Source organism: Vanessa tameamea, chromosome 25 (assembly GCF_037043105.1).
Source record: "Vanessa tameamea isolate UH-Manoa-2023 chromosome 25, ilVanTame1 primary haplotype, whole genome shotgun sequence".
NCBI lineage: Eukaryota > Metazoa > Arthropoda > Insecta > Lepidoptera > Nymphalidae > Vanessa > Vanessa tameamea.
The window spans coordinates 5,603,758-5,624,208 of NC_087333.1; the positions used below are offsets into that span (position 1 = coordinate 5,603,758).

Sequence of the window (20,451 nt, forward strand, 5' to 3'; positions counted from 1 at the left end):
AGCTCATTGGTCGTTTATTGCGACTGCAATTGACCAATAGCCAATGAGATTACTCAAGTCACATAATCTGTATTTAATCAACGTTTTAGAAACTGAACCTAAGACGATCTTAAGCACAGGATTATTCGTCTGTGCACTTAATTTTACCAAATATGCGCTTTGATAAAAAATATTTGTAAAGTGTGTGGCACCTGACGGTAAGTGGTCACCATTGGTTAATTACAAATAACTGTTTCAGATATATTATTCTCAAATTTATAAAGTATGTTATTACGTTGATTTTCGTTAATTCAATGGATCAGTCGCCCTTAAGACAATTTAGTTTGATGATTAGACAATATTTCTAATGCACCCAAATATTAGTTTTAATACACGACGTAAAACTAATTTCTCACATGTTCAGCTCAATCTCGAAATGCCTTATATGCATAAAATAGAATTCAATCCACCGATATTTATAATTACCTTCATACGAAAATATCGTAATTTAAAAAGATATTGTGCATTTAAGGGGCGTTCGAGTATTTATTAGAAATGCTAATAAAATAATAATCATTATTTTTAAGTAGGAAATAATTTCATACCGATTAAATGAGGATACGTTTGTTTTTGTAATGCCTACTTTGGATAACGACTAAACCAATATACATTAAACTTATACCAGAAGACAGTGTATGTTTAATGTATATCTCTCAATTTAACACTATTAATGCATCAAGCGTGATGTTCTTATGTACGACAAAAGAGTTACCCCGACAATTTATAATGTAAAATTTGGACGAATTAATATTTACTCATAAACAAACATATACAGTATAATATAAGTGATTAATTAACTACTCAACACACAAACGCCCCTTGTTCAAGTTAACGCAGTTACATAATATTCAATCGTTTAAAATTAAAAAAAAATAATTTTCAAATGGTCCATATAAAAAAAATAATTAGTCCTTCTATCATGGAATGCTTACATATAATATAATTGTCAAAGATTAAATGTATATACTATGGTTGTACTGTAATGTGTACTTTTAAATTTAAAAAACATAAACGACTTTGTCTATATATCGCAGCCAACCGGTTACATTAGCCATCCAATTAAACGACTAGCCACTATACTGAATGGTGCTGTTGAACCAGAGGCCTGAACGACAGTCAGCCAAATCATCTTCCCGTTCCACAACACAAACGTGTCTGTTTTTTTGTCACGAATGGTGGGTGCAGCACATCCCGTAGTGCCGATTGCCACTTCGTTTCGAAATTGTTGATAAACAAACTAATTTTAAAGTATTTATTCTAAACTTAAGATTAGGTAATTTTAAAAAGATGAGAGTCCAAACATAGTTACCCAATTCTATAAACGGAAGACGAATTCCGGCCGCTGGTTCAACAGTGCCATTTAGTAAATTGGCAAGTCGTCTAATTGGATGGCTACTCAAGCCAGTTGCCTGAGACATATACGTATAGTTCAGTGTTGATTGAGTAAACGATACTGTCTCCTCTCGAATGTCGGATCAATAATGTCAGACAGAGACATCACGTTTAACCAAACACTCATTAAACAAACGTTCATATCGAAAGCCATCCAATAAATCGCCGACCATTTTCACATCGATACATAACAATTGAAATACTCGTTCGTTCATAATAATATCAATTATAAGTTTTTCCATATTGTACATTTCGTTCAATATTTCGATAACACCTAAGTAACGTTAAAGCAGCACATTCTATTCAAATATCGAAAAAATAAATAAAGATCGTAGATGTGATACAAGAATCGATCGACCAGTAATCCCCACGTGTTGTATTTAAGTTGTGAAATTCTGTTGTACACGGTACCTATACTGACTTGACCGGACTGTGAAATAATTGAAATGATTCGAGCCATACGAACGGAAAGAATCTCGTCTCGCCAGTGTGCCCCGGCAGGCAGGCTGGCCGGCACCAACACCTCGCCCTGTTACGGGTCGCATGCCCCTGGCAGGTATTTTAATTTATAATTCTGCTAAAACTGAGGATGAGTTTTATGTATATATATTATATAGCTTGTCTTAAAAATCCAGAGGGACTAGTGGATACTATATATCTTCTGGTACTAACTATTCCTCCTGGATTTTTAAGACAAGCTATATGTTATTAAGTAATGGACTATATGCACGCACGCAGTGGCGTAGAATGTGTGCGCACGTGTTGCGGGTCTGTGTCTATTGTGTTTGTAAGTTGAAACTTTACTGTAACTTATGTGAACCTGGTAAATGTTATCGAATTTTATATATTTTTTCCATGTGTATTTATATGTCTAGTTAAATTTTAGTCCAATCGAATTAGTTAAGTTTGGTGTATGTACAACAGTATTGGCACCATTTTGTGGTAATCGTAATAAATAATGTTAAGTCCTATTTCAATAGCAGCTGTGGCTTATTTCGAAAATTAAAAAAAAACAGCTAAAGCAAGCACCGGTAGAGGTAGAAAGAACTATTTATAGACGTGATTTTTTACATTTAGAGTACGCAAGAAATTTATAAATTTGATCTTAATGTGGATTTATTATATAAGAAAAATAATGATATTACTGTATCGTTCATTGGCTCCTATACTACTTAAATAAAAAAAAAAAATCATTGGTTTTTGTACAAAAAAAATATATGTATATAAAAAAAAATCTTTGTGTTAAAATGTGTTTTTTTTTACACATCGATTATCATAAATCCACACTAAGCGCTACCCTATTCTATAATCTATGGCAACATCGTCTATACATTCGTCACGTATCTGTGACAGAAACCGGAACAACAAGTTGTACGTAACAGCCACACCGTAACCCCTCTAATACTTTCCCCCATCTGAAAAGATAAAAAATGATAAAAAAAAAAACACAATTTAAACAATCAAGTCATACATAACAAACTATTCAAATCGATCAACACTTAGTTTTATAGAGAATGTTAGAGAACAATCTCACAGATAAAATAAATTTGAAAATTTGTGTTCGCAAAGCGCTCCACATACAATTATTTCTATATATTTACTAAAGTCATATTACATCTCCTGCGAAACGAGTCGGCAGGAAGGAGTTCATCGGAATATTTCGGAATGTTTAAGACACGTCTAATGTCTGCTGTGCCAAGAGTGTCAATAGACGCCTCATTCGTCCCCATGGGGATCGTCTACTGGTGTAATACGAATAAATGGGATATGTACTTGGGCGGCGGCCTAGTGGAACTCCTTGAGGCAGAGCGCGCAGGACCAGGAGCCCTCGGGCGGCGTGTCGAGCGGCGGCGCCAGGCAGTACATGTGGTAGCCGCGGTCGCAGTCGTCGCAGAACAGCAGCTGGTCCTGCGGCGGCCGGCCGGACCGTTTCATTTTCTCGTTATTTACATTATATTATTACGATCTACACTATGCCGGTGGGTACTCCGAATTACGAATGCGAAGGCGACTCCGTGACGCCCCCGGAGAGACGGAGGGTACCGACCGTTTTTAGTGGGGAATTCCGCTGTCCTTGGCCACACGAGGCGTCCTCAGCACCAGCGAACCCCACATAAATCACCTCCCAATTCATGTGATATAAAGGCGTAACGCTATGCGTTTGTTACTCCAAAGGAAAGTACTATTAAACACAGATATAAAGACTGTTATACATAACAAGAAAAACTTGAACGTCTGTTTTTGAAATATCTATTGTAAGGAGATATTAGTATACAAGTTATGGATAACCCTATACATACATACATAACAAACATTGTGACGTATCACATAGGCTCTAAACTCACGTCATTGTCGCTGGTCCCGCAGACGGAGCAGCACTTGCACTCGATGCACTGCCATCGATACTTGCGGACCGACACTATCATATTCACCGTGAACTGCAGGCAGGTGGGGTGACCTGGATACACATCATCCGGTTAAACATCAGAAACGGTGAGTGTAACCATTTAAATTAAATTAAAAAAAAAAAAAACAACCAAAGCGCATGCAGCATGGCACGCGTAGCAAACGAAACCTTCTTGCGTCGAATTCGAAATTTAAATTTCACACGCAAACCGGTTTCGCTTCAACGAACAAAATATATTGAAATTTTCACTTACTGTCGGGCACATTATAGAAACTCATGCGTACTGGCATCTCCGTTTTATCGAAACGTAATTCGTTTTGCGTTAAAAAGGTAAACAATGTGCCGAACAATAGTGAAAATAAACAAAATCATAACAGAGGGACACGATACGACCGTATTATTCGAACGTAATTCATTTAAAAGTATCACAATATAGTTTGTAAGGAAGTGCAGTTCACTATTCTTCAGCACAGTTATATAAATAAAAATCCATAAGTGAATTTAATAGCATACAATTTTAATATATCAAACATTTTTCACGGTGTTTACAAAATGAACGGGTACGATGACTGACGTATCGGCCACTCGTTTGTCGGTCGACTGTCGCGCAACCGAATAACTTCACTAATGAAACAGTATGCTACATATTCGTCGCTTTGCAACATTTACAATGATTGATCAACGAGTCGCGCAAAAGCACAGTCGCCCGGTCAACGTGTAGCCTCACATATACAGGGTGTAATAATATATAACGAATCTTAATATTATCCTATATGCACTTCCGTACTAACATTTTTTGATACTTTCGATGAAACTCAGAACTATTATATATTTATATTATAATATCTATATATTATTTAAACAATAGTACTGTCCATTGTCCTTGTGTACTGTCATGTTTATATTATTCATGATATTAACAACAATAATTATTTAAAAAGAAATTACCGTGACGTAACACACGTTATCTATCTAAAGTATATAAAATTTGGTTCCATTATAATTACATAAGATTATAATAAATTCATATCGATTAACGAAAGATAATTTTATCGTATATAATTCAAACTAAAGTATATAACGTAAATAAAATTATTAAAACCGACAACATTGCTGTATTTATAAATACTCTGAACATAGAATTTTTGGTACAAAAAAAAAAAAAACAAAGTACACAGATAAAAAAGGAATCGGAATTAGTATTATGTACCACAAGAGTTGTTACAACATCGTAACATACTAGTTTATCGAAAAAAGTTACACTATTAGAGTTCATTCCACGAGTCGAACTCCTAGGGGACAAAATACTCGCACCGCATTGGACGAGAAGAGATAGAGTAGCCGAATCCGCCATGCGAAACAATCATGAAAATATATTTGGCTAAATGAAGGTCACGCGTGTTAACCAATGAGCGCACAAGATAGATTTCAGTTAGGAGCTCGATTCGTGGAAATCAAATTCAATTACAAGATTATTTAATCCAATTGGAAATTAGTATCGTCACGAATTCAATAATGTTGTAGCAACTCCATGTACCTCACTGTATATTCCAATCGCTGCTGATAAAGCGTCCAATAATAAAAGCTTGAACGTCAATACCAAAAACAATTCTAATACGACGTAGGAACTGAACACAAAAATATATTAAATCTGTTTGTTCTGAGAGCTAGCACAGGCTGTTCGCTATAAACGTGTTCCATTTAAATTAACTCGATATATTTAATGATTACTAAACTAATAACATAACTAATATGAATAAACTTATATATCAACATTCCGATATAAACATTTATAGTATATAGCCACGTTCGTATCATAAAATTTGGTTACTTAGCTCTTAACTAATATATATTTAAAGTTAAACATACAACACATCTGATCGAAACAAAGTCATAAATGAAAACGATAATAAACTATAGGAATGATAAAAAATCAAAACTAATTTATACATAAAAGAAGTTAATAAATGACAATGCTAGATGCGCGACTCGAAATTAAAAATAATTTATTATATCGATACTTCGAAACAAAACGCGGCCGTCGTTATCCTATATTTCTTTATAAATATTCAATAATATCAAATACTATATTTTATAAGCTATTGCTTATAATAAGCCACTAGTTCTTAAAGGTTTTTTTTTAATCAGTAGCGAAACAAATATAAATAAAAATGTTAATAAGGCACTATGATATACTATGTTAAGCCAATTATTAATATATATATATCTAATAAAATTTCTATCACATATATAATGGAATAGTAAAATTGCCCCCTCTAATTAAGCTTATAGCTTGCGCTAGGACTGGGTACGACAATAGCCCAAGGCTTCAGGATCGAACCTGCGACATTGCGCCATTGCCGCTCGAAATGAGCTGATCAATTTCTTCTCTGTAGAATCCAATCTATACCGAACTGGTATCTTTACGAGTTTACCTTGTAGAATACCAATTAAACGTGCTTATATGAGCTCATTCGTACATAGATATAATGTCGGTTTTGACTATACAAAGGACTTGAATAATATATCTAGCATTGTCATTTGGTACAAATCTTTGGGTCAAGCATTTAAGGTGTTTATATAAAGGCACTTTTAAGCTCTAAAAATGTGTATTGCTTCCTTTCCTTTCCCTAAAGGTAGTGAGTGTCGTGACGTCACAAACACGCGTTTGTTTAAAAACAAATCATATCGAGCGATCAACTAAAAAAATTAGTAAGATAAACTAATCTAAAAACATTTGGAAATGCTACATTATTAACAACAAAACGAATGATTCGATAATCATAAGTACTTTTGCATTGAATATACACTAAATTTTTGTAATATAAAACATGTTTTATAAATTGTTTTTTTTTTTTTCATGATATATATTATCACTATGCGATTTCACTAAGAAAAAACTCGACTTTGAAATATTCAACTTTCTTATGACATACGGCGTTACAAACGTAGCGTGGCTGGCGTTGAGTATAAAACCGTTCCTCTCTTTCTGTCATCGTTGATTTCAAATTCGAAAGAAGAGGATACAACACTGTTTAACTTATCACCCCCTACACAACATTTATATAAAACCGTATATAAAAATGTACTAATTTAAACAACGATAAATATTTTTATATTAAATTATCTTTTGAATGCAGGTTTATTCTATAAAGCATGACAAAATCCAAATAACGGATAAAATGTAAAGAAAAAAATTCACGTTCGTTTTAGAACTTTATAAAAACGAATTCAACTGCAGAATCCCCACGACTTAACTAGACGTCCTCTAGATGATGACGTAACGAGTGCGCTATCGCCACGGGGAGCGCGGGGCGGGGGGAGGGGGGGCGTATCGCATTCCAGCGAGGTCTCTAGTTAAATCGCATATTTTGTTTCTAATCCTAAATGGTGGTTTCAATATAATCATCAAATCGCAAAAACGAAATATAATTATTAATGAGATATTTAAATCGTCGAATGAAGGCACACATTCCACAGAAAGGAATACTAATGAATGCCTTAGAACGTTCACCGAATACGTAGCAACAAATGACGTATCTCTTTGGTCATTCGGTCCGAATCATTTCTTTATATCGCAATAAGAAGACATTTCAGTCGAAAACGACGCGAAACGAACCAAAAACTCATAGTTACAACTATAGAGTATAGTCCATAGACATCATATGTGACGTCACTAGAAATTTAATATCGCATATGGTAGGAAATGGGCGCCATATACATTCAAATTAAAATAACTTCTACGTATCCAATAATATTCTTTCATTCCGTGAAGACGTTCAATTTTTTTATTCCTAAACAAGTACAACAGATAACACATAAAAATACGATTATTTGGCATCCATCGTCACTACATATTCAACATGGCAACATTAAGATCACAAGTTCGTTTAATGTATACCCATTAAAGATATAAGTACCTATAAATTTAGATATGTCTAATAAAGATAAACATCTTTCATCTTTTAAAACAATACACATGTATAAAGTTATCGAAAAAAATGTAAATATATCTATGTTTTATTTGCATAGCGAATCATAGGGTTATAAAATTTTTCGTGATATATATTGTCGCTGATTTCTAAATCTATAACCGAATTAAAATAGATAAATGTGGCGTACACCTTATAAAATTGAACACGAAATAAACTGCCATTTCTATATTGTCGTTCAAATGTATTTAAAGTATATTAAAGTCACTTTATGATAAAGATATTTTTCTAATAAGATCAACTTTTAGTAGAACAATTTCGATACGACAAGTTAAATATTACGTTAAAAAAATAAATATAGATTTTAAATAAATTGTTTAAAATTACGACTTTTTTGGAATGTGATTTAATTAATTTTCATTGAATTAAATATGTCTTCTCATGATCCAAAACAAAGTATCGTGTACGCCACAGAGGAATTACTATAAGCTAACTAAGGTTGCTAACTATTTCATTTTATAAAATAAATAATATGCGATATCCGAAAACATTGTCATTTGGTAACTAAACTATTATTGATACTAACATTTAAATAAAAATATTCCCTTTGACATAAAACACGAAAACAAAATTGCTAAAATTTTTCCTTGTCCTAAAAATTTCAAATCTATCTAAAAAAATATAAGTAATATTTATGTAATATCTGAATCGTAGATATAAAATAAGAATGATATAATTCACATCTATATATTAGAACTTCGAAACGCGTAGATATGTAAATATATCTATCACTATAATGATTATGATATATGACTTGGAATGTAAGAATAACAACATTAACCTAACACAAGCAAACCTCTTTGGTGAGAAGCTATGAAAAGGAAAACACGTTTGTGATGCAACACGCTTTGAGACAACGCACAATAAACGTGGGCCTGCGGATGGCCGAGCCCAGCGCTGGGACGCGTGCAGTGTCCGCCGCATGCGGCGTCTCAGTTCCCGGAGCCGTTGACGAGCAGCTCGGCCGCGTCCCGCGCGGGGCTCTGGCGGGAGGAGGGGGGCGAGGTGGCGTACTCGCAGTTCTCGAGCAGCTTGGTCTGCGAGGCGAAGGTGTCGAAGTCGTCCGCGGGGTACGACATGGAGGTGAGGATCTCGACGACGCCGTTCAGCTTGATGTTGTCCCTGAGCGGGCGGTGCCGCTCGCACACGCGGTTGGCGAGGTGGTAGCATATCTTCCTACCGTTCCGCGGCGGCCGTCCGCGACGCTTACCTGACCGTCCGCAGTCCGAGCAGCTCACTAGTTCCTCGGGCGTTCCCGTCTTCTTGTTCTGCCTGTCGTCGCCGAGGCAGAAGTCGCAGTATGGTGAGGGTGATGCCTGTTGGATATCCTATGAGTATTTTGTTTCATAAATAAGAATAGAAGTAGGCCAGAACGTCCTGGCAAAAACATTGTATGATTGCGTAGGAATATAGCTCTTATTTAAAGAGGGATTATAAATCGACTCAGTTCGGTGTCTATTTCTAAAAGTAGTCTATGTTTATTCCGAGGAGGTACCCATGTGGTATCGATACTTAACCAGTTAACTGGCATATGAGCCTGGTACAGCTCGAAGGATGAGTATATTAACAGTATAAAAATTGTGCTTAATTGCTTATTAGGTATAAGGTATAAGAGGGGGGGCGGGGGTATGACGACTTACCCTCGCCCGATTTTAATAAATATCGTCATCGTAACTAACAAAACATCACAATCGGTCTCGACAGTGTACCTTGGTGTCGGGCTCCTTGAGGTCGGCGGCGCTGGTGGTGGGGGCGGGGGCGGGCGCGGGGGGCACGAGCGGCGCGTGCGCGGAGTCCGACGACGACGTGTCGGCGGACGCGGGGCGCGGCGGGGGGGACGCGCGCCGGGGGGGCGGCGCCGCGCCCGCGGGGGCCGCGGGGGCCAGCCCGCCCGCCGGGGGCGAGTTAGCGGTGGTGGAGCCTCCTTCGTGAACAGATCGAGGGGGAAACATTACTACAATATTCGCCATGACTCAAATGAGTTCGCTCACTATGTCTTTCGTGACTGATTAAATTCGAAAGGAGGTACTCTTGAACATAATTTTGTACGCACGCACTTAGAAATATAGCAGTGCTCGTCCGAATTGAAATTTCCACATAATCGTTTACATTCACCATATTCAATATCGATTGATTAATCATTTACGATTACAACACTTACGAGCTATTTCGTTCTAGTTCAGGCAAAAAACCTATACTCGACTTATCAATTTAAACACTTCAGTGGTCACCGAGTATGGATCCAAGTCGATGGGGCGCGTTTAAACTTGTTTTTAACAACAGGCATATGACGACAAAACCAAAGTTATGAACGAATGCTCTGAGTATTTATATTATAACACCTCGGATCCACTCGGGGCCACCTCGGTGCAGCTCACCCGTGCCGGCGGGGTTGTTGAGGAAGGTGACGTAGCTGTCCTGGTACTCGGTGGCGGGGGGCACGACGGCGGAGGGCGAGTGCGCGGCGCGGCTGTCGCGCGAGTCGTTGTCGCTGCCGGGCGCGGGGGCCCCGCCGGGCTCCTTGTGCGTGTGCGTGAAGTGGTACGTGAGGCCGGGCCGCGTCTTGTACTTGGCGCCGCAAACTGCCGACAGAGCTCAGTGTGGGCGCGGGACGAGCGATCGCTCGGGACAAGGCATGAGCACTTACCGTCGCGGTGCCTCCGTCTCGCTCAGCTCGATTGCTTACCACTCTATTCACTAATTGAGTGCAACAAATTTTAGTAGTAAAGTATATGGGTTAGGGGAGGCCTACGTCATCAGAACAGAGCATAGAGGAGGCACCACGACGGCTACCGGTGTAAAGACGCGCAGTTCCATAATTATCCGTCATCAATCAATACCTTTGTCTACAAACTTCAGTTATATACGAGCGCTTAGCGGGGAATTTATTTTTTAAATTATTGTTGTAAAATCAATTTTATAATATTGATACTACGTTTCGAAATGACTGAGATATTGCGTTCGTATATAAATGTTTTTAATTTGACGGCCCGTCGTGATAATTCTATGTTCAGTTCTAGAGGACGCAGGCTCCGAGGGTTGTATGATTGATGACTTCAAATCAATGGATCTGCCCTCTGCTATAAAGACATTTAACTGTAGAAGAATATATTTTGCTAGACGACCATGATTATGACATTTCTCCTATACTCTATGATCTTATACAAAAAAAAAAGTTAAACTATCATTTATGTCTTATACAATTCTGTTGGTCCTAAAGTAAGTTTAATATAAACACATTTCTTAAATAATCATGTAAATAAATGCCAATACACGGCCGTTTAGCTCGATTACAATCGATGCGTTAAATTTACAAAAGATACCTTCAAGATCCAAACATTCAAAGTCGAATCAACCTTAAAAGTAAAAACCTTATACGCATTGAATAATTTTATTTCTTATTTAACATAAATATTCTTGTATAAATTCATAACAATCTTTGGGTGCTAATAATAGTTTGGATCTAAGAATAACATCGAGTCCTAATACTTCACTGCATTCATTACAATAAATATGTTAGCCGATAAAAATATAACAATGACTAAAATTTTATCCCAAGTCTTTGACGGTCGAAGATTTTTAATAAAAACGATGGCAAATTTTTTTTTGAATATCTTCAATGTTGATTTCATTATATTTGTATGAGTTTTAGCTTCATTAATATTACCAGTATAATTTTTCATCATTATTATTAAGTTGGTACACAGCAGATACGAAACAACGCATATTGAGCAGTGTTAGTTATGTCCTCTTTCTATGAGTTGTATGCTATGTTTGGGATAGCGTATTTATTAATTTCGTATGTAGTCTAAAATTTATTCTCCATTCCAAATTATATATTTGCATCAAAATTCATAATTTATCTTACAACGGGATGATTATAAAAATGCTCAACTCGTCCCATTCGTTGCCAACTAGATTCCAATATGCTTTTGTCAACTCAGTTATGAACCTTTAAATCGTTTAAACTATTTCAGTGATTTACAAGCAAATATTATATATAATTGTACAAAAGATCAACGAAACAATGACATAAAAACATACAAAACTGAATCGATTTCATTCATTAATATTAAATAAAAATGACATGTTTGTGTTTCATACAAACTAGTGAAATGGATTAAATAGATTTAAAACGTAAACTTTAATTGTGACCATAAAACCGTCAAAGACGAGAAAAATACTGTAACCTCCAATCCGAATACAAGCCGACTTACATCGCAGCCCGTGCTCCGTTAACCTTTCAAAATTTAGATATGTACATTTCAAACGTTACCAAACATCAATTTTACATTCGTTATGGAAGACTAAACAATTTCATTATACAGACAGAAATTTCAATTATCATTAACTTTTGCATACCAAGCCAACGAGATTTCTAATACTTGCAAAAATCCTTCCAAAAGTGAACATGAAATTTATATTTAAAATCAAAATTTAAACATCATGGAATAAAAGTTAATTTTCATTGAACTATCAATCAATGAAAAGGTTTCCCGATTTACGAATCTATCACGTGCCTTTCGGAAAACCTACATACGCAAAATCCGTTTTATGTCGACCAATGAAAACGAACCTTCAAGAGCGCTGCTTTAAAAGCAATATTATATTTTATTGTTAAGTTAATTTTTAATAAATGTTTATTCATTTCCACATAAAAACTAACTAGCACACACAACCAAAAACAATGCATATTATAGATAAAACAATTAGCACTCTAATGCCGAATAGAACCATTAAAAAAAACAAACTCTATCGATAATATCTAAACGAAAACATCATACAAACAGATAATGTCATTTTTGGAAGGATAATCACACCAATACGAACGAGCACTTTTAGCACAGACATAATATCCAAAACTTTAGTCATTGCTGAAAAAAAGAAAGAAATTAGTCAATTCCTAGATCTTAAGATAAAATAAACTGAAATAAATAGAACTATCACAGACACATGAGTCATACACATACGAAAACGATTAGTGCTCTGAGATGAATATTGTGATTATACATTGTGATTCATAAGACGTTTAGGATAAAAATGTGTTAACTTATCATCGAGCTAAGAATGACTTGCCGTATTCAAGAGAATCTAATCGACCCAACGATCGTACCTTTGTCTAACTAGTCAGTACCCAGTAATAAAAAATAATGCCCGTTGAATAAAACATACCTACACGTTGTCATTCCTAGCTCAAATCGTAACTAGTTTTAAAATAAACGACAATAACCATTTTAACGAGACAATGTTAAATTTTCATAAAGTCTATAATGTAAAAACATTTTCGATTTTTTTTTTGTTTACATATTTGAAACTCGTGTTTCGCAAAAACACTTGACATTTGATTGTGAAAATTATGGATCCGCTTCTTCACGTGATTTAATGCTATAGATTTCAAAATTGAACGATACAAAGTTCAATCCTTATCGCCAAGATTATAAGCAGGAGACTAGGGCCTCCAGTCTTATGGTATTGTACTGAGGCCCCGATAGGCCTGAGTACAATGCCAGTAATTTATTTAGTAACAAAAATAATAATAACCAAGTAATATTAGCAATGCCCCATTACAAGGAATTACTAATATTCCTTTTTAACTCTCCAATAAAGCTTAAAAATTACGTTAGGAATGGGGGACGACAATGGTCCAAGGTAAGGTATGGATCGATCCTGCGAACTTTTACATCGCTAGGCGTCCCTTACAACAGAGTTTCAAATATCATTGAATTTTGATTTTCATTGTCTCATTAAAAATGTTCCAAAGTCGATAAAACAATAAGTCATACCTACACTAACCTATGAAATTATATGTAACAAGAACTACTCTAGATTTTCAACCGATCGTTACAGTTTAGGTGGCAGTGTGTATATATACTTTTTATTACAATTATTTGGTGTTTTATTATTTCATTTCATTTCATCCCTTATTCTATGAAAAGATTAAGACATTTTTGAACTTTATTAATTGACAATACTTATACATTGCCAAGTATAACTTCGAATGTATTCGAACGAAACTATATCCGAAATGGAACAGAGAAAATCTTATAAAAAGATGAATTACTCGAAAACAAATCCTATTCGATTGAAATATGAGTCCTAATTAAATATTTAGTATTAGATATATTGGCCATGAAAATATTTTAAAATTAATCTAAGACAAACTCTTAAAAAACAGCATTGAATCGATTACTTATCTAGAATTAATATGTGACTCTAAAACTAGTCTAAAAGATTTCCCTAAAAGTCTATTTAAATGCAAAACAATTGCAATATCATTCATTCACTCGCTCAAAACGAAATCAAGGATATTTTCAAAAACTATCATAGAGTTTAAATTACAATAATTCGACTTAACATCGAACTTATAATTTATCAATAATCATTAGATAGTTGTTTTACTCTCCGAGATTCACTTACTCGCTAAATATTTTACATAAAAACGTACACAACGATTTTAAAGGCATTTTCATTAAACTTGCTTCCTCATATGAATGCATAAACATATTAATAAACTATTCAATGAACATCAACGCTTCTCAAAACTTCTTACATATAATGTATGGGTTGTGTAGCATCGCGGTGGGGAGGGGGGATATCGTTTATGTGACGTCAGAGATATAATTTGTTAAAATATTATATTATATTTGTCGTACCTTCTGTTTATATGTAAACTGTTTATTTAATAAAAAAATAACCAGGCTGGAGCAAAATAAAATTGGAGAAACGCTGTGTATATTATTTATGCATTCATTGTTCCTATGTTTGCTACTCAAATACCGACCAATTTTATAACCTATTAATGTGTAGTAAAGTACAAATTGGTCCGGCGCAGCCAGATCTAAAATCTATATTCAACGATCCCTCCGATCATATAGCAATTGATTAAAATTATAATAATAATTGCCTTTTGGTGTTACATTTTGACATGTCATATAGTACAGACTATATTATTCGATAGATTTTTTAAATATATTTCCGGCTTACATTTGGTCTCACTCCTGAGCCAGATTTAAAAAACGAGTTAAACACAAACGGTACAAAGCCCACTAAATTGTGGAAAGAATTGAATTAGAACAATGTACTATATTATAAATGTGGAAAAAATATAATAAAAAAAAGTTTAAAATGAGAATAAAATAATATTTTAGAAATAAAAAAAAAGTCGTTCAACTTGTTACTATGTTACACAAAATATAATTCCTTTGATATTTAAATACTTATATATATTTTCATAACTATTGCTCGCTTCCTCCTCTAAATATGACTACATTCAAATCTACAGTTCGGATATATTATGACGACACTAAAATATTCTAAGGCATTTATACACTTAGTCAAATCTAAGGCCCTGTTGACACTGTACATTTACTATATTGCTAGTCTAGCGATCGGTTTGCGAAATAATACAGCTACGTTACGTCGTGGTGAGGGGATCTATACTAATATTGATTTTATTTATTGTTACTCTCCAGTATTAAAAATACATTATGTGAAGACTTAATGTTCAGGTGACCCAGGACGTATAAACGCGAAGTGAATAAAGGAATACTATTTATTTTATAAGATACACAGCCTGTTCCGATGGTAGGAGAAATTAAGGCAAGCAACATTGACCCTGAGTTGACATAATTCGTCGAGGATGATTAGCGGGGGTTTTTAATGACGACGAAGTTGATATCGAGGAACTTAGGAAGTCAAATTCAAGTAGTTAAGTGAAATAGTTATGTGTAAATCAAAGCGACTTTCTGATGTACAAGTGAGCACAATTTGAGACTCAATTCACAGGCGATTCGACTAATTCTACTAAATTGTTACAATTATTTTTTCCGGATATCACTGAACATAATCTTACCTGGGTCGCCCGGATCGTTAAGTCTCGCTAAATAGATATCTAACCTATGATGATGAACTCTATAACGTCTATGTATGTATAATTGAGCAACTGTTCTATTTATATAGATATTTATATTTCTACTTTAATCATTTTTTTTTTATCTGTGAAATTTTCATAATGAATGGTCATATGAATAGAATTTTATTAATTTATGGTCATTATTATAAATTCGTTCCCTTTGAACAGTTTTCAAATCTATATATAATTTTGGTCTTATGTCAAAGTATATATCCCAGTATTGCACAAGGACCTCCTTTAATAAGACATTTTCCTATTTTGAATCTGTTGATATAAGTATCTTTCAATTACCAAATGTGTTTACAATTGGGTACATTTCAACCCTTATCCACGAATAACCCTTAAGAAATAAACCAATTTTAGATTTGAAATCTATGTATTCCCAAGACAAATATGGTTTAATAACTTAACCCTATTAAGTTGAAAATTATCAAAATGGGTCCAAAAATATTCTAGATATTAATAAGTTAAAGAGAACAAGTTTACAAAAGTGACCAATAGTATTATTATCTGTTTTTTAAACAATATCTGTGGACTAATGGTTATTTACAATTATTTGGCGAACATGTGCTTTGGCTATTTACGATGATGAGATTTTAAAATTAGAATGTTTTACTAAGTTGTAACATAACATTATTTAAATGACATAATGACAATTTCAAAATTAAAATATTACAGTTTTTTGTATACATTCGACACCCCAACTTCTAGGTTTCATAGGAAAACATTCAAAAATTGAGTAAAAAATTATTTTAAAGTATACATTTTTTAGTTTAAATACAATAATACCTTAAAAGAAACCTATTCCTCATTAAAAGTCACTTTTATCCGCTCAGTTACTGTTCTATACCTAATATTACACGCCAACTTAATCCTCAAAGCGATTGTATTTCCAAATCATCATATCTTTGCCAGATTCAAATATGATCCCTAAGGTTTTCGTTTTATGTTTGTTTAAATTTAATTATAGATATTAGGCATTGCACGGGCAGGATCTTAGGTCTAAGCTAGTGTTTCCTTCTACCGGACTTACGTTCACATCCAAACGGTTTCTCACTATCGCCGGGAACCTCGTAGGGTAAGAGACTACCTTGACCGGCGCGTTTACGTCCGCGACCCTGGAATTTAGTTTATAATATGGTTAAATTATTTTAATCTATACTAATATTATAAATGTCAAAGTAACTCTGTCTGTCGATCTTTCACTACCAAACCAATGAACTGAATTTGATGAATTTTGGTATGAAGCAAACTGGAATTCCAAGGAATGACATGGGCTACTTTTTTGCCTAACACATGTCAACCAACCCCTAAAACGCAAGTAAAGCCACGGGCGGCAATTTGTATTTATATATAAGTCCACAGATCCCGAGGTGCTGAGTCCAAACCCCAGGTCAGCGAGCGTTTGGAAGTTAAAAGTGTGTACACTCCCGTGCCTCGGAAAACACGTAGCTGTTGGTCCTGTGCTCATTTCGTTCAGGTCAGGTATATGTAGTGGGAGTAGTACAACTACCTGATAGTCATTGGCAAGGGAAGCATTGTATTGCTGATAGTAAGACCACCATTTATTTGTAGTGTGGACAGGACTCGAATATTAATATATTTCAATTAACCCAATTATGTGGGTATGTTGTTAACTAGAAACTCGTACCGCTCGTCCGCGCTTGACGGGTGTGTCGTCTGGCAGAGGCTTGCGCACCCGCCCTCCGCGCGAGCCGGGCCCGGTGGGTGCAGCTCCGCGTCGCTTGCGCCGATTGGCATATGTGTCGTCGTAGTAGTCCTCGTCGGACTCGGGATCGGGCTCCTCGCCCGTCTCCATCTCCTCCATCGCTAGCTCATCATAGAACCATTCCTATAAATGAAAATTATTATGTTATTAGTAATAGCTTATTACTATCGACTTAACTGAATAAATAAAGTTTGCAAAATGGCAAACAATTTTAAAGGTTTTTTCAAAGTATCCAACCATACTGGAGATAGTTGGAGACTAATGACTTATAAGGCTTTATTGGGAGAATCTAATGGAACATTACTAATCAGCCTTCTTAGGCAAAGGATTGAACATGTATAACTATCTAGCTTGTGCTAATAAAGGAAATTTCTTAACTTCGGTTGTAACCAAAATAAAACATTTTTATTCCCCCAACTCTGAATTTTAAAACCCAGACAGACTAATTTTACAACTGTGTCCTTTGTGATAATTATTTTAAAAATAATGTGCTTGTACAAAAAAATGTTATTATTTAATAATTCATTCTTTTACCTTAGGGTCATCTTTAGCGGCACTCTGTGATCCATCTCTGCTGTCGTCCCCCATAAGTCCATCTGGTATACCAGAACTGTTTTCTCCTTCACCTATATTTTCTGTTGCGTCTACAGAACTCCAACCCCATCTCGTCGAAGACATTGTCAAATATTGGCGGCGAGCTTTTCTCCACCTGTGATACGAAATAAAACAATACATAAAATATATACATGATATATAATATAAATTTAATTGTAACAGAACCTGCATGTCAGATGCTGAGTTTGGTGGAAACAAGGCCTTTTCCCAACAGTGGTTACTTGACATTATAAATGCTTTATTACAAAAAATACACATAAAGTTGGCTAAAGAATTTGTTCTCAAGATAGGGCTTCGCACAAGCCCACCTGGGTAGACACTACTAGACTTAGTATTGTTGTGTTCTGGTTTGATGGGTGAGTGCCAGTGTAACTACAGGCATAAAGGACATAACAACTTCGTTTCGAATATTGGTGGCCCATTGGTGATGTAAGGAATGATTAATATTTCTTACAGCGTCAATGTTTTGGGTGGTGGTTGACACTTACCATCAGGTGCCCCATTTGTCCCACTGCCTGCCTACACCTTTAAAAATAAGTGGAAATGATAACTATCCTGATGGTAATTGGAAAATGAAATTGGCACCTTTGTGAAGGATATGTGTAGAGTTGTCCTTCTCTTGCACCGGGCATTCTTTGTTTTCTGGTCATGAATAAATTGGAATGGCTCTGTGCGACACCTGAAACAATTGTAACAATTGCAATATATTAAAAAGTATAATATATATTTTTTTAATTCAATAGAGATAATTATAACATCACATTTCATCACTTCCTGTGTGGTAAAATTCCTACAAAATTGCATCAAAAATTCTTTCTTAGCATTAGTTCATAAATTTTCCGAAATATGGCTTTCTGGATTCAATAGTTCAGCTGTGCATAAAAAGAACTATTCAAATTGACATGCTATAATTTATAATTTCAAACATATAGAGAAAACTGCTAATGTAACAATAATCTTCTGCGTTCATAAATGTATACAAGTTATTAAAAAATTGTATAATATATAAATAATAAGGATTAGTGTCTGAGACACAGGCTCGGCTTAGTTAAGGTGCTTGGAAACATTGAATAAGTATAAATATATAGATTAATGTTTGTTGAATAAAGATACAGATTGCATCTCTTTCATGAGTTCTTAGTGTTCTAAAGTTGTGCAAATATGTATAGCCTATAGACAGTTTGGATACTAAAGCCATAGGGCAGACCACAGGGTCTGGTTGCCGGTTCTTCTCAGTAGAATCTTGTTTCCCAACCAATGGCTGCTTTACATATAATTCAACACAACAACTTGACGATTCAAAATTGCTTTTATGAGCCTACTTGAATAAAGAATATTTTGGTTTTGATTTTTCTTTTGGTCTAAGAGGATTTATAAATATATTAATTATAAATCCATTGGTATTTACAGACTTAGAGAAAAACAAGTAGACTGCCAAGACATTATACCATGTCTGGTATTAAAACTTTAATCTCTTTTAGTTCTTAATCACGATATATTCTTTTTATTTAATATATAATAGCTTATTAAAAACATTTATTTGTAGTCTCAATGAATCTCGTATTTAGCTTTAACAATATAATGTATTTTAATGAATTATTACCTCATTCACACTGTACTTGTTCTAGCTCAATAACATTAAAATGGATACTAATGGATGCTATAAAGGAAATGGAGCTATTGTTAAGCACTTATATATTTCACTACAAATCATTTTAAAACACTTTTTTTTTAAATTTTTGTCATAATTCTGTAACTACAAATTCAATTAAACGGATTCAAGGAACTCAAACTCACTCACTGTGAACACAGTTTACAAATTCAATTGGATTTCCTTTTATAACATGTCTGAAAAACAACATAACTTACCGGTTTGGGTGTCGATAAAGGGCATCCGCATCCTTCTTTCGGCACATAATCGGGAGTTAAATGTAGACGAGTTTTCAATAATTTCTTTATAACTAGGATCATTGAGAAAACTGCAAACAAAATGAGTTAAAAACATCAATAACAAAACATACACCAACACTACACAGATTCTAAAGTAAAGTTATTGTTTTTAGCGAGCACCATATCAAATTTCATAAATTATATCAAACAAACTGAAACAAACCTTTCTATTTTTGTTAAATTTGATGGATTTACAACTTGGATCTCCGCGGCCGCCATTTTAATGTGGAGACGCCGATCGATGACGTCGTCGATCGTACTTACTATGACAGACGAATCAATGTGTCAGATGAGGTGAGTGATGCATGACATTTAAGTTAGTTTCCGGTTACTGGCTAGTGATGTACGTATGCCGAAAAGATATATATTTTCTATATTGAAGGCTCGGATATCAACATTAAAAACATACATATTG

The 20,451-nt window shown here is 34.8% G+C and overlaps 1 protein-coding gene across 4 annotated transcripts; it reads right to left on the reverse strand.

Annotated features, from left to right (window-relative positions):
• Positions 1–2,173: 2,173 nt before the first annotated feature.
• Positions 2,174–20,331, reverse strand: LOC113401843 (zinc finger protein ubi-d4 B). Of its 4 annotated transcripts, none has more exons than XM_064218949.1 (12): positions 20,200–20,331; positions 19,956–20,065; positions 18,672–18,765; positions 18,006–18,180; positions 17,394–17,594; positions 16,776–16,860; positions 10,209–10,412; positions 9,540–9,754; positions 9,041–9,158; positions 3,777–3,889; positions 3,205–3,339; positions 2,174–2,846 (listed from the first exon to the last, which is right to left on the reverse strand). In XM_064218949.1, exons 1-11 carry the CDS (start codon positions 20,253–20,255, stop codon positions 3,217–3,219), a joined length of 1,494 nt encoding a protein of 497 aa, XP_064075019.1. In that variant the 5' UTR covers positions 20,256–20,331; the 3' UTR covers positions 2,174–2,846; positions 3,205–3,216. The 4 variants fall into 4 exon arrangements, with proteins under 4 accessions (XP_064075019.1, XP_064075020.1, XP_064075017.1 ...); XM_064218950.1 differs by having other exon boundaries at positions 2,175–2,846; positions 9,041–9,146; XM_064218947.1 differs by lacking the exons at positions 2,174–2,846; positions 3,205–3,339; positions 3,777–3,889 and having other exon boundaries at positions 8,209–9,158.
• Positions 20,332–20,451: the final 120 nt, after the last annotated feature.

Bases quoted from the DNA above. Each gene is read 5' to 3' on its own strand.
- LOC113401843 (XM_064218947.1), bottom strand. From the start codon at position 20,255: ATGGCGGCCGCGGAGATCCAAGTTGTAAATCCATCAAATTTAACAAAA. The intron at 18,766-19,955 runs GTAAGTTATGTT...CAATTGTTTCAG, and splicing joins CTTTATCGACACCCAAACCG to GTGTCGCACAGAGCCATTCC. The intron at 18,181-18,671 runs GTGCCAATTTCA...TTCGTATCACAG, and splicing joins TACACATATCCTTCACAAAG to GTGGAGAAAAGCTCGCCGCC.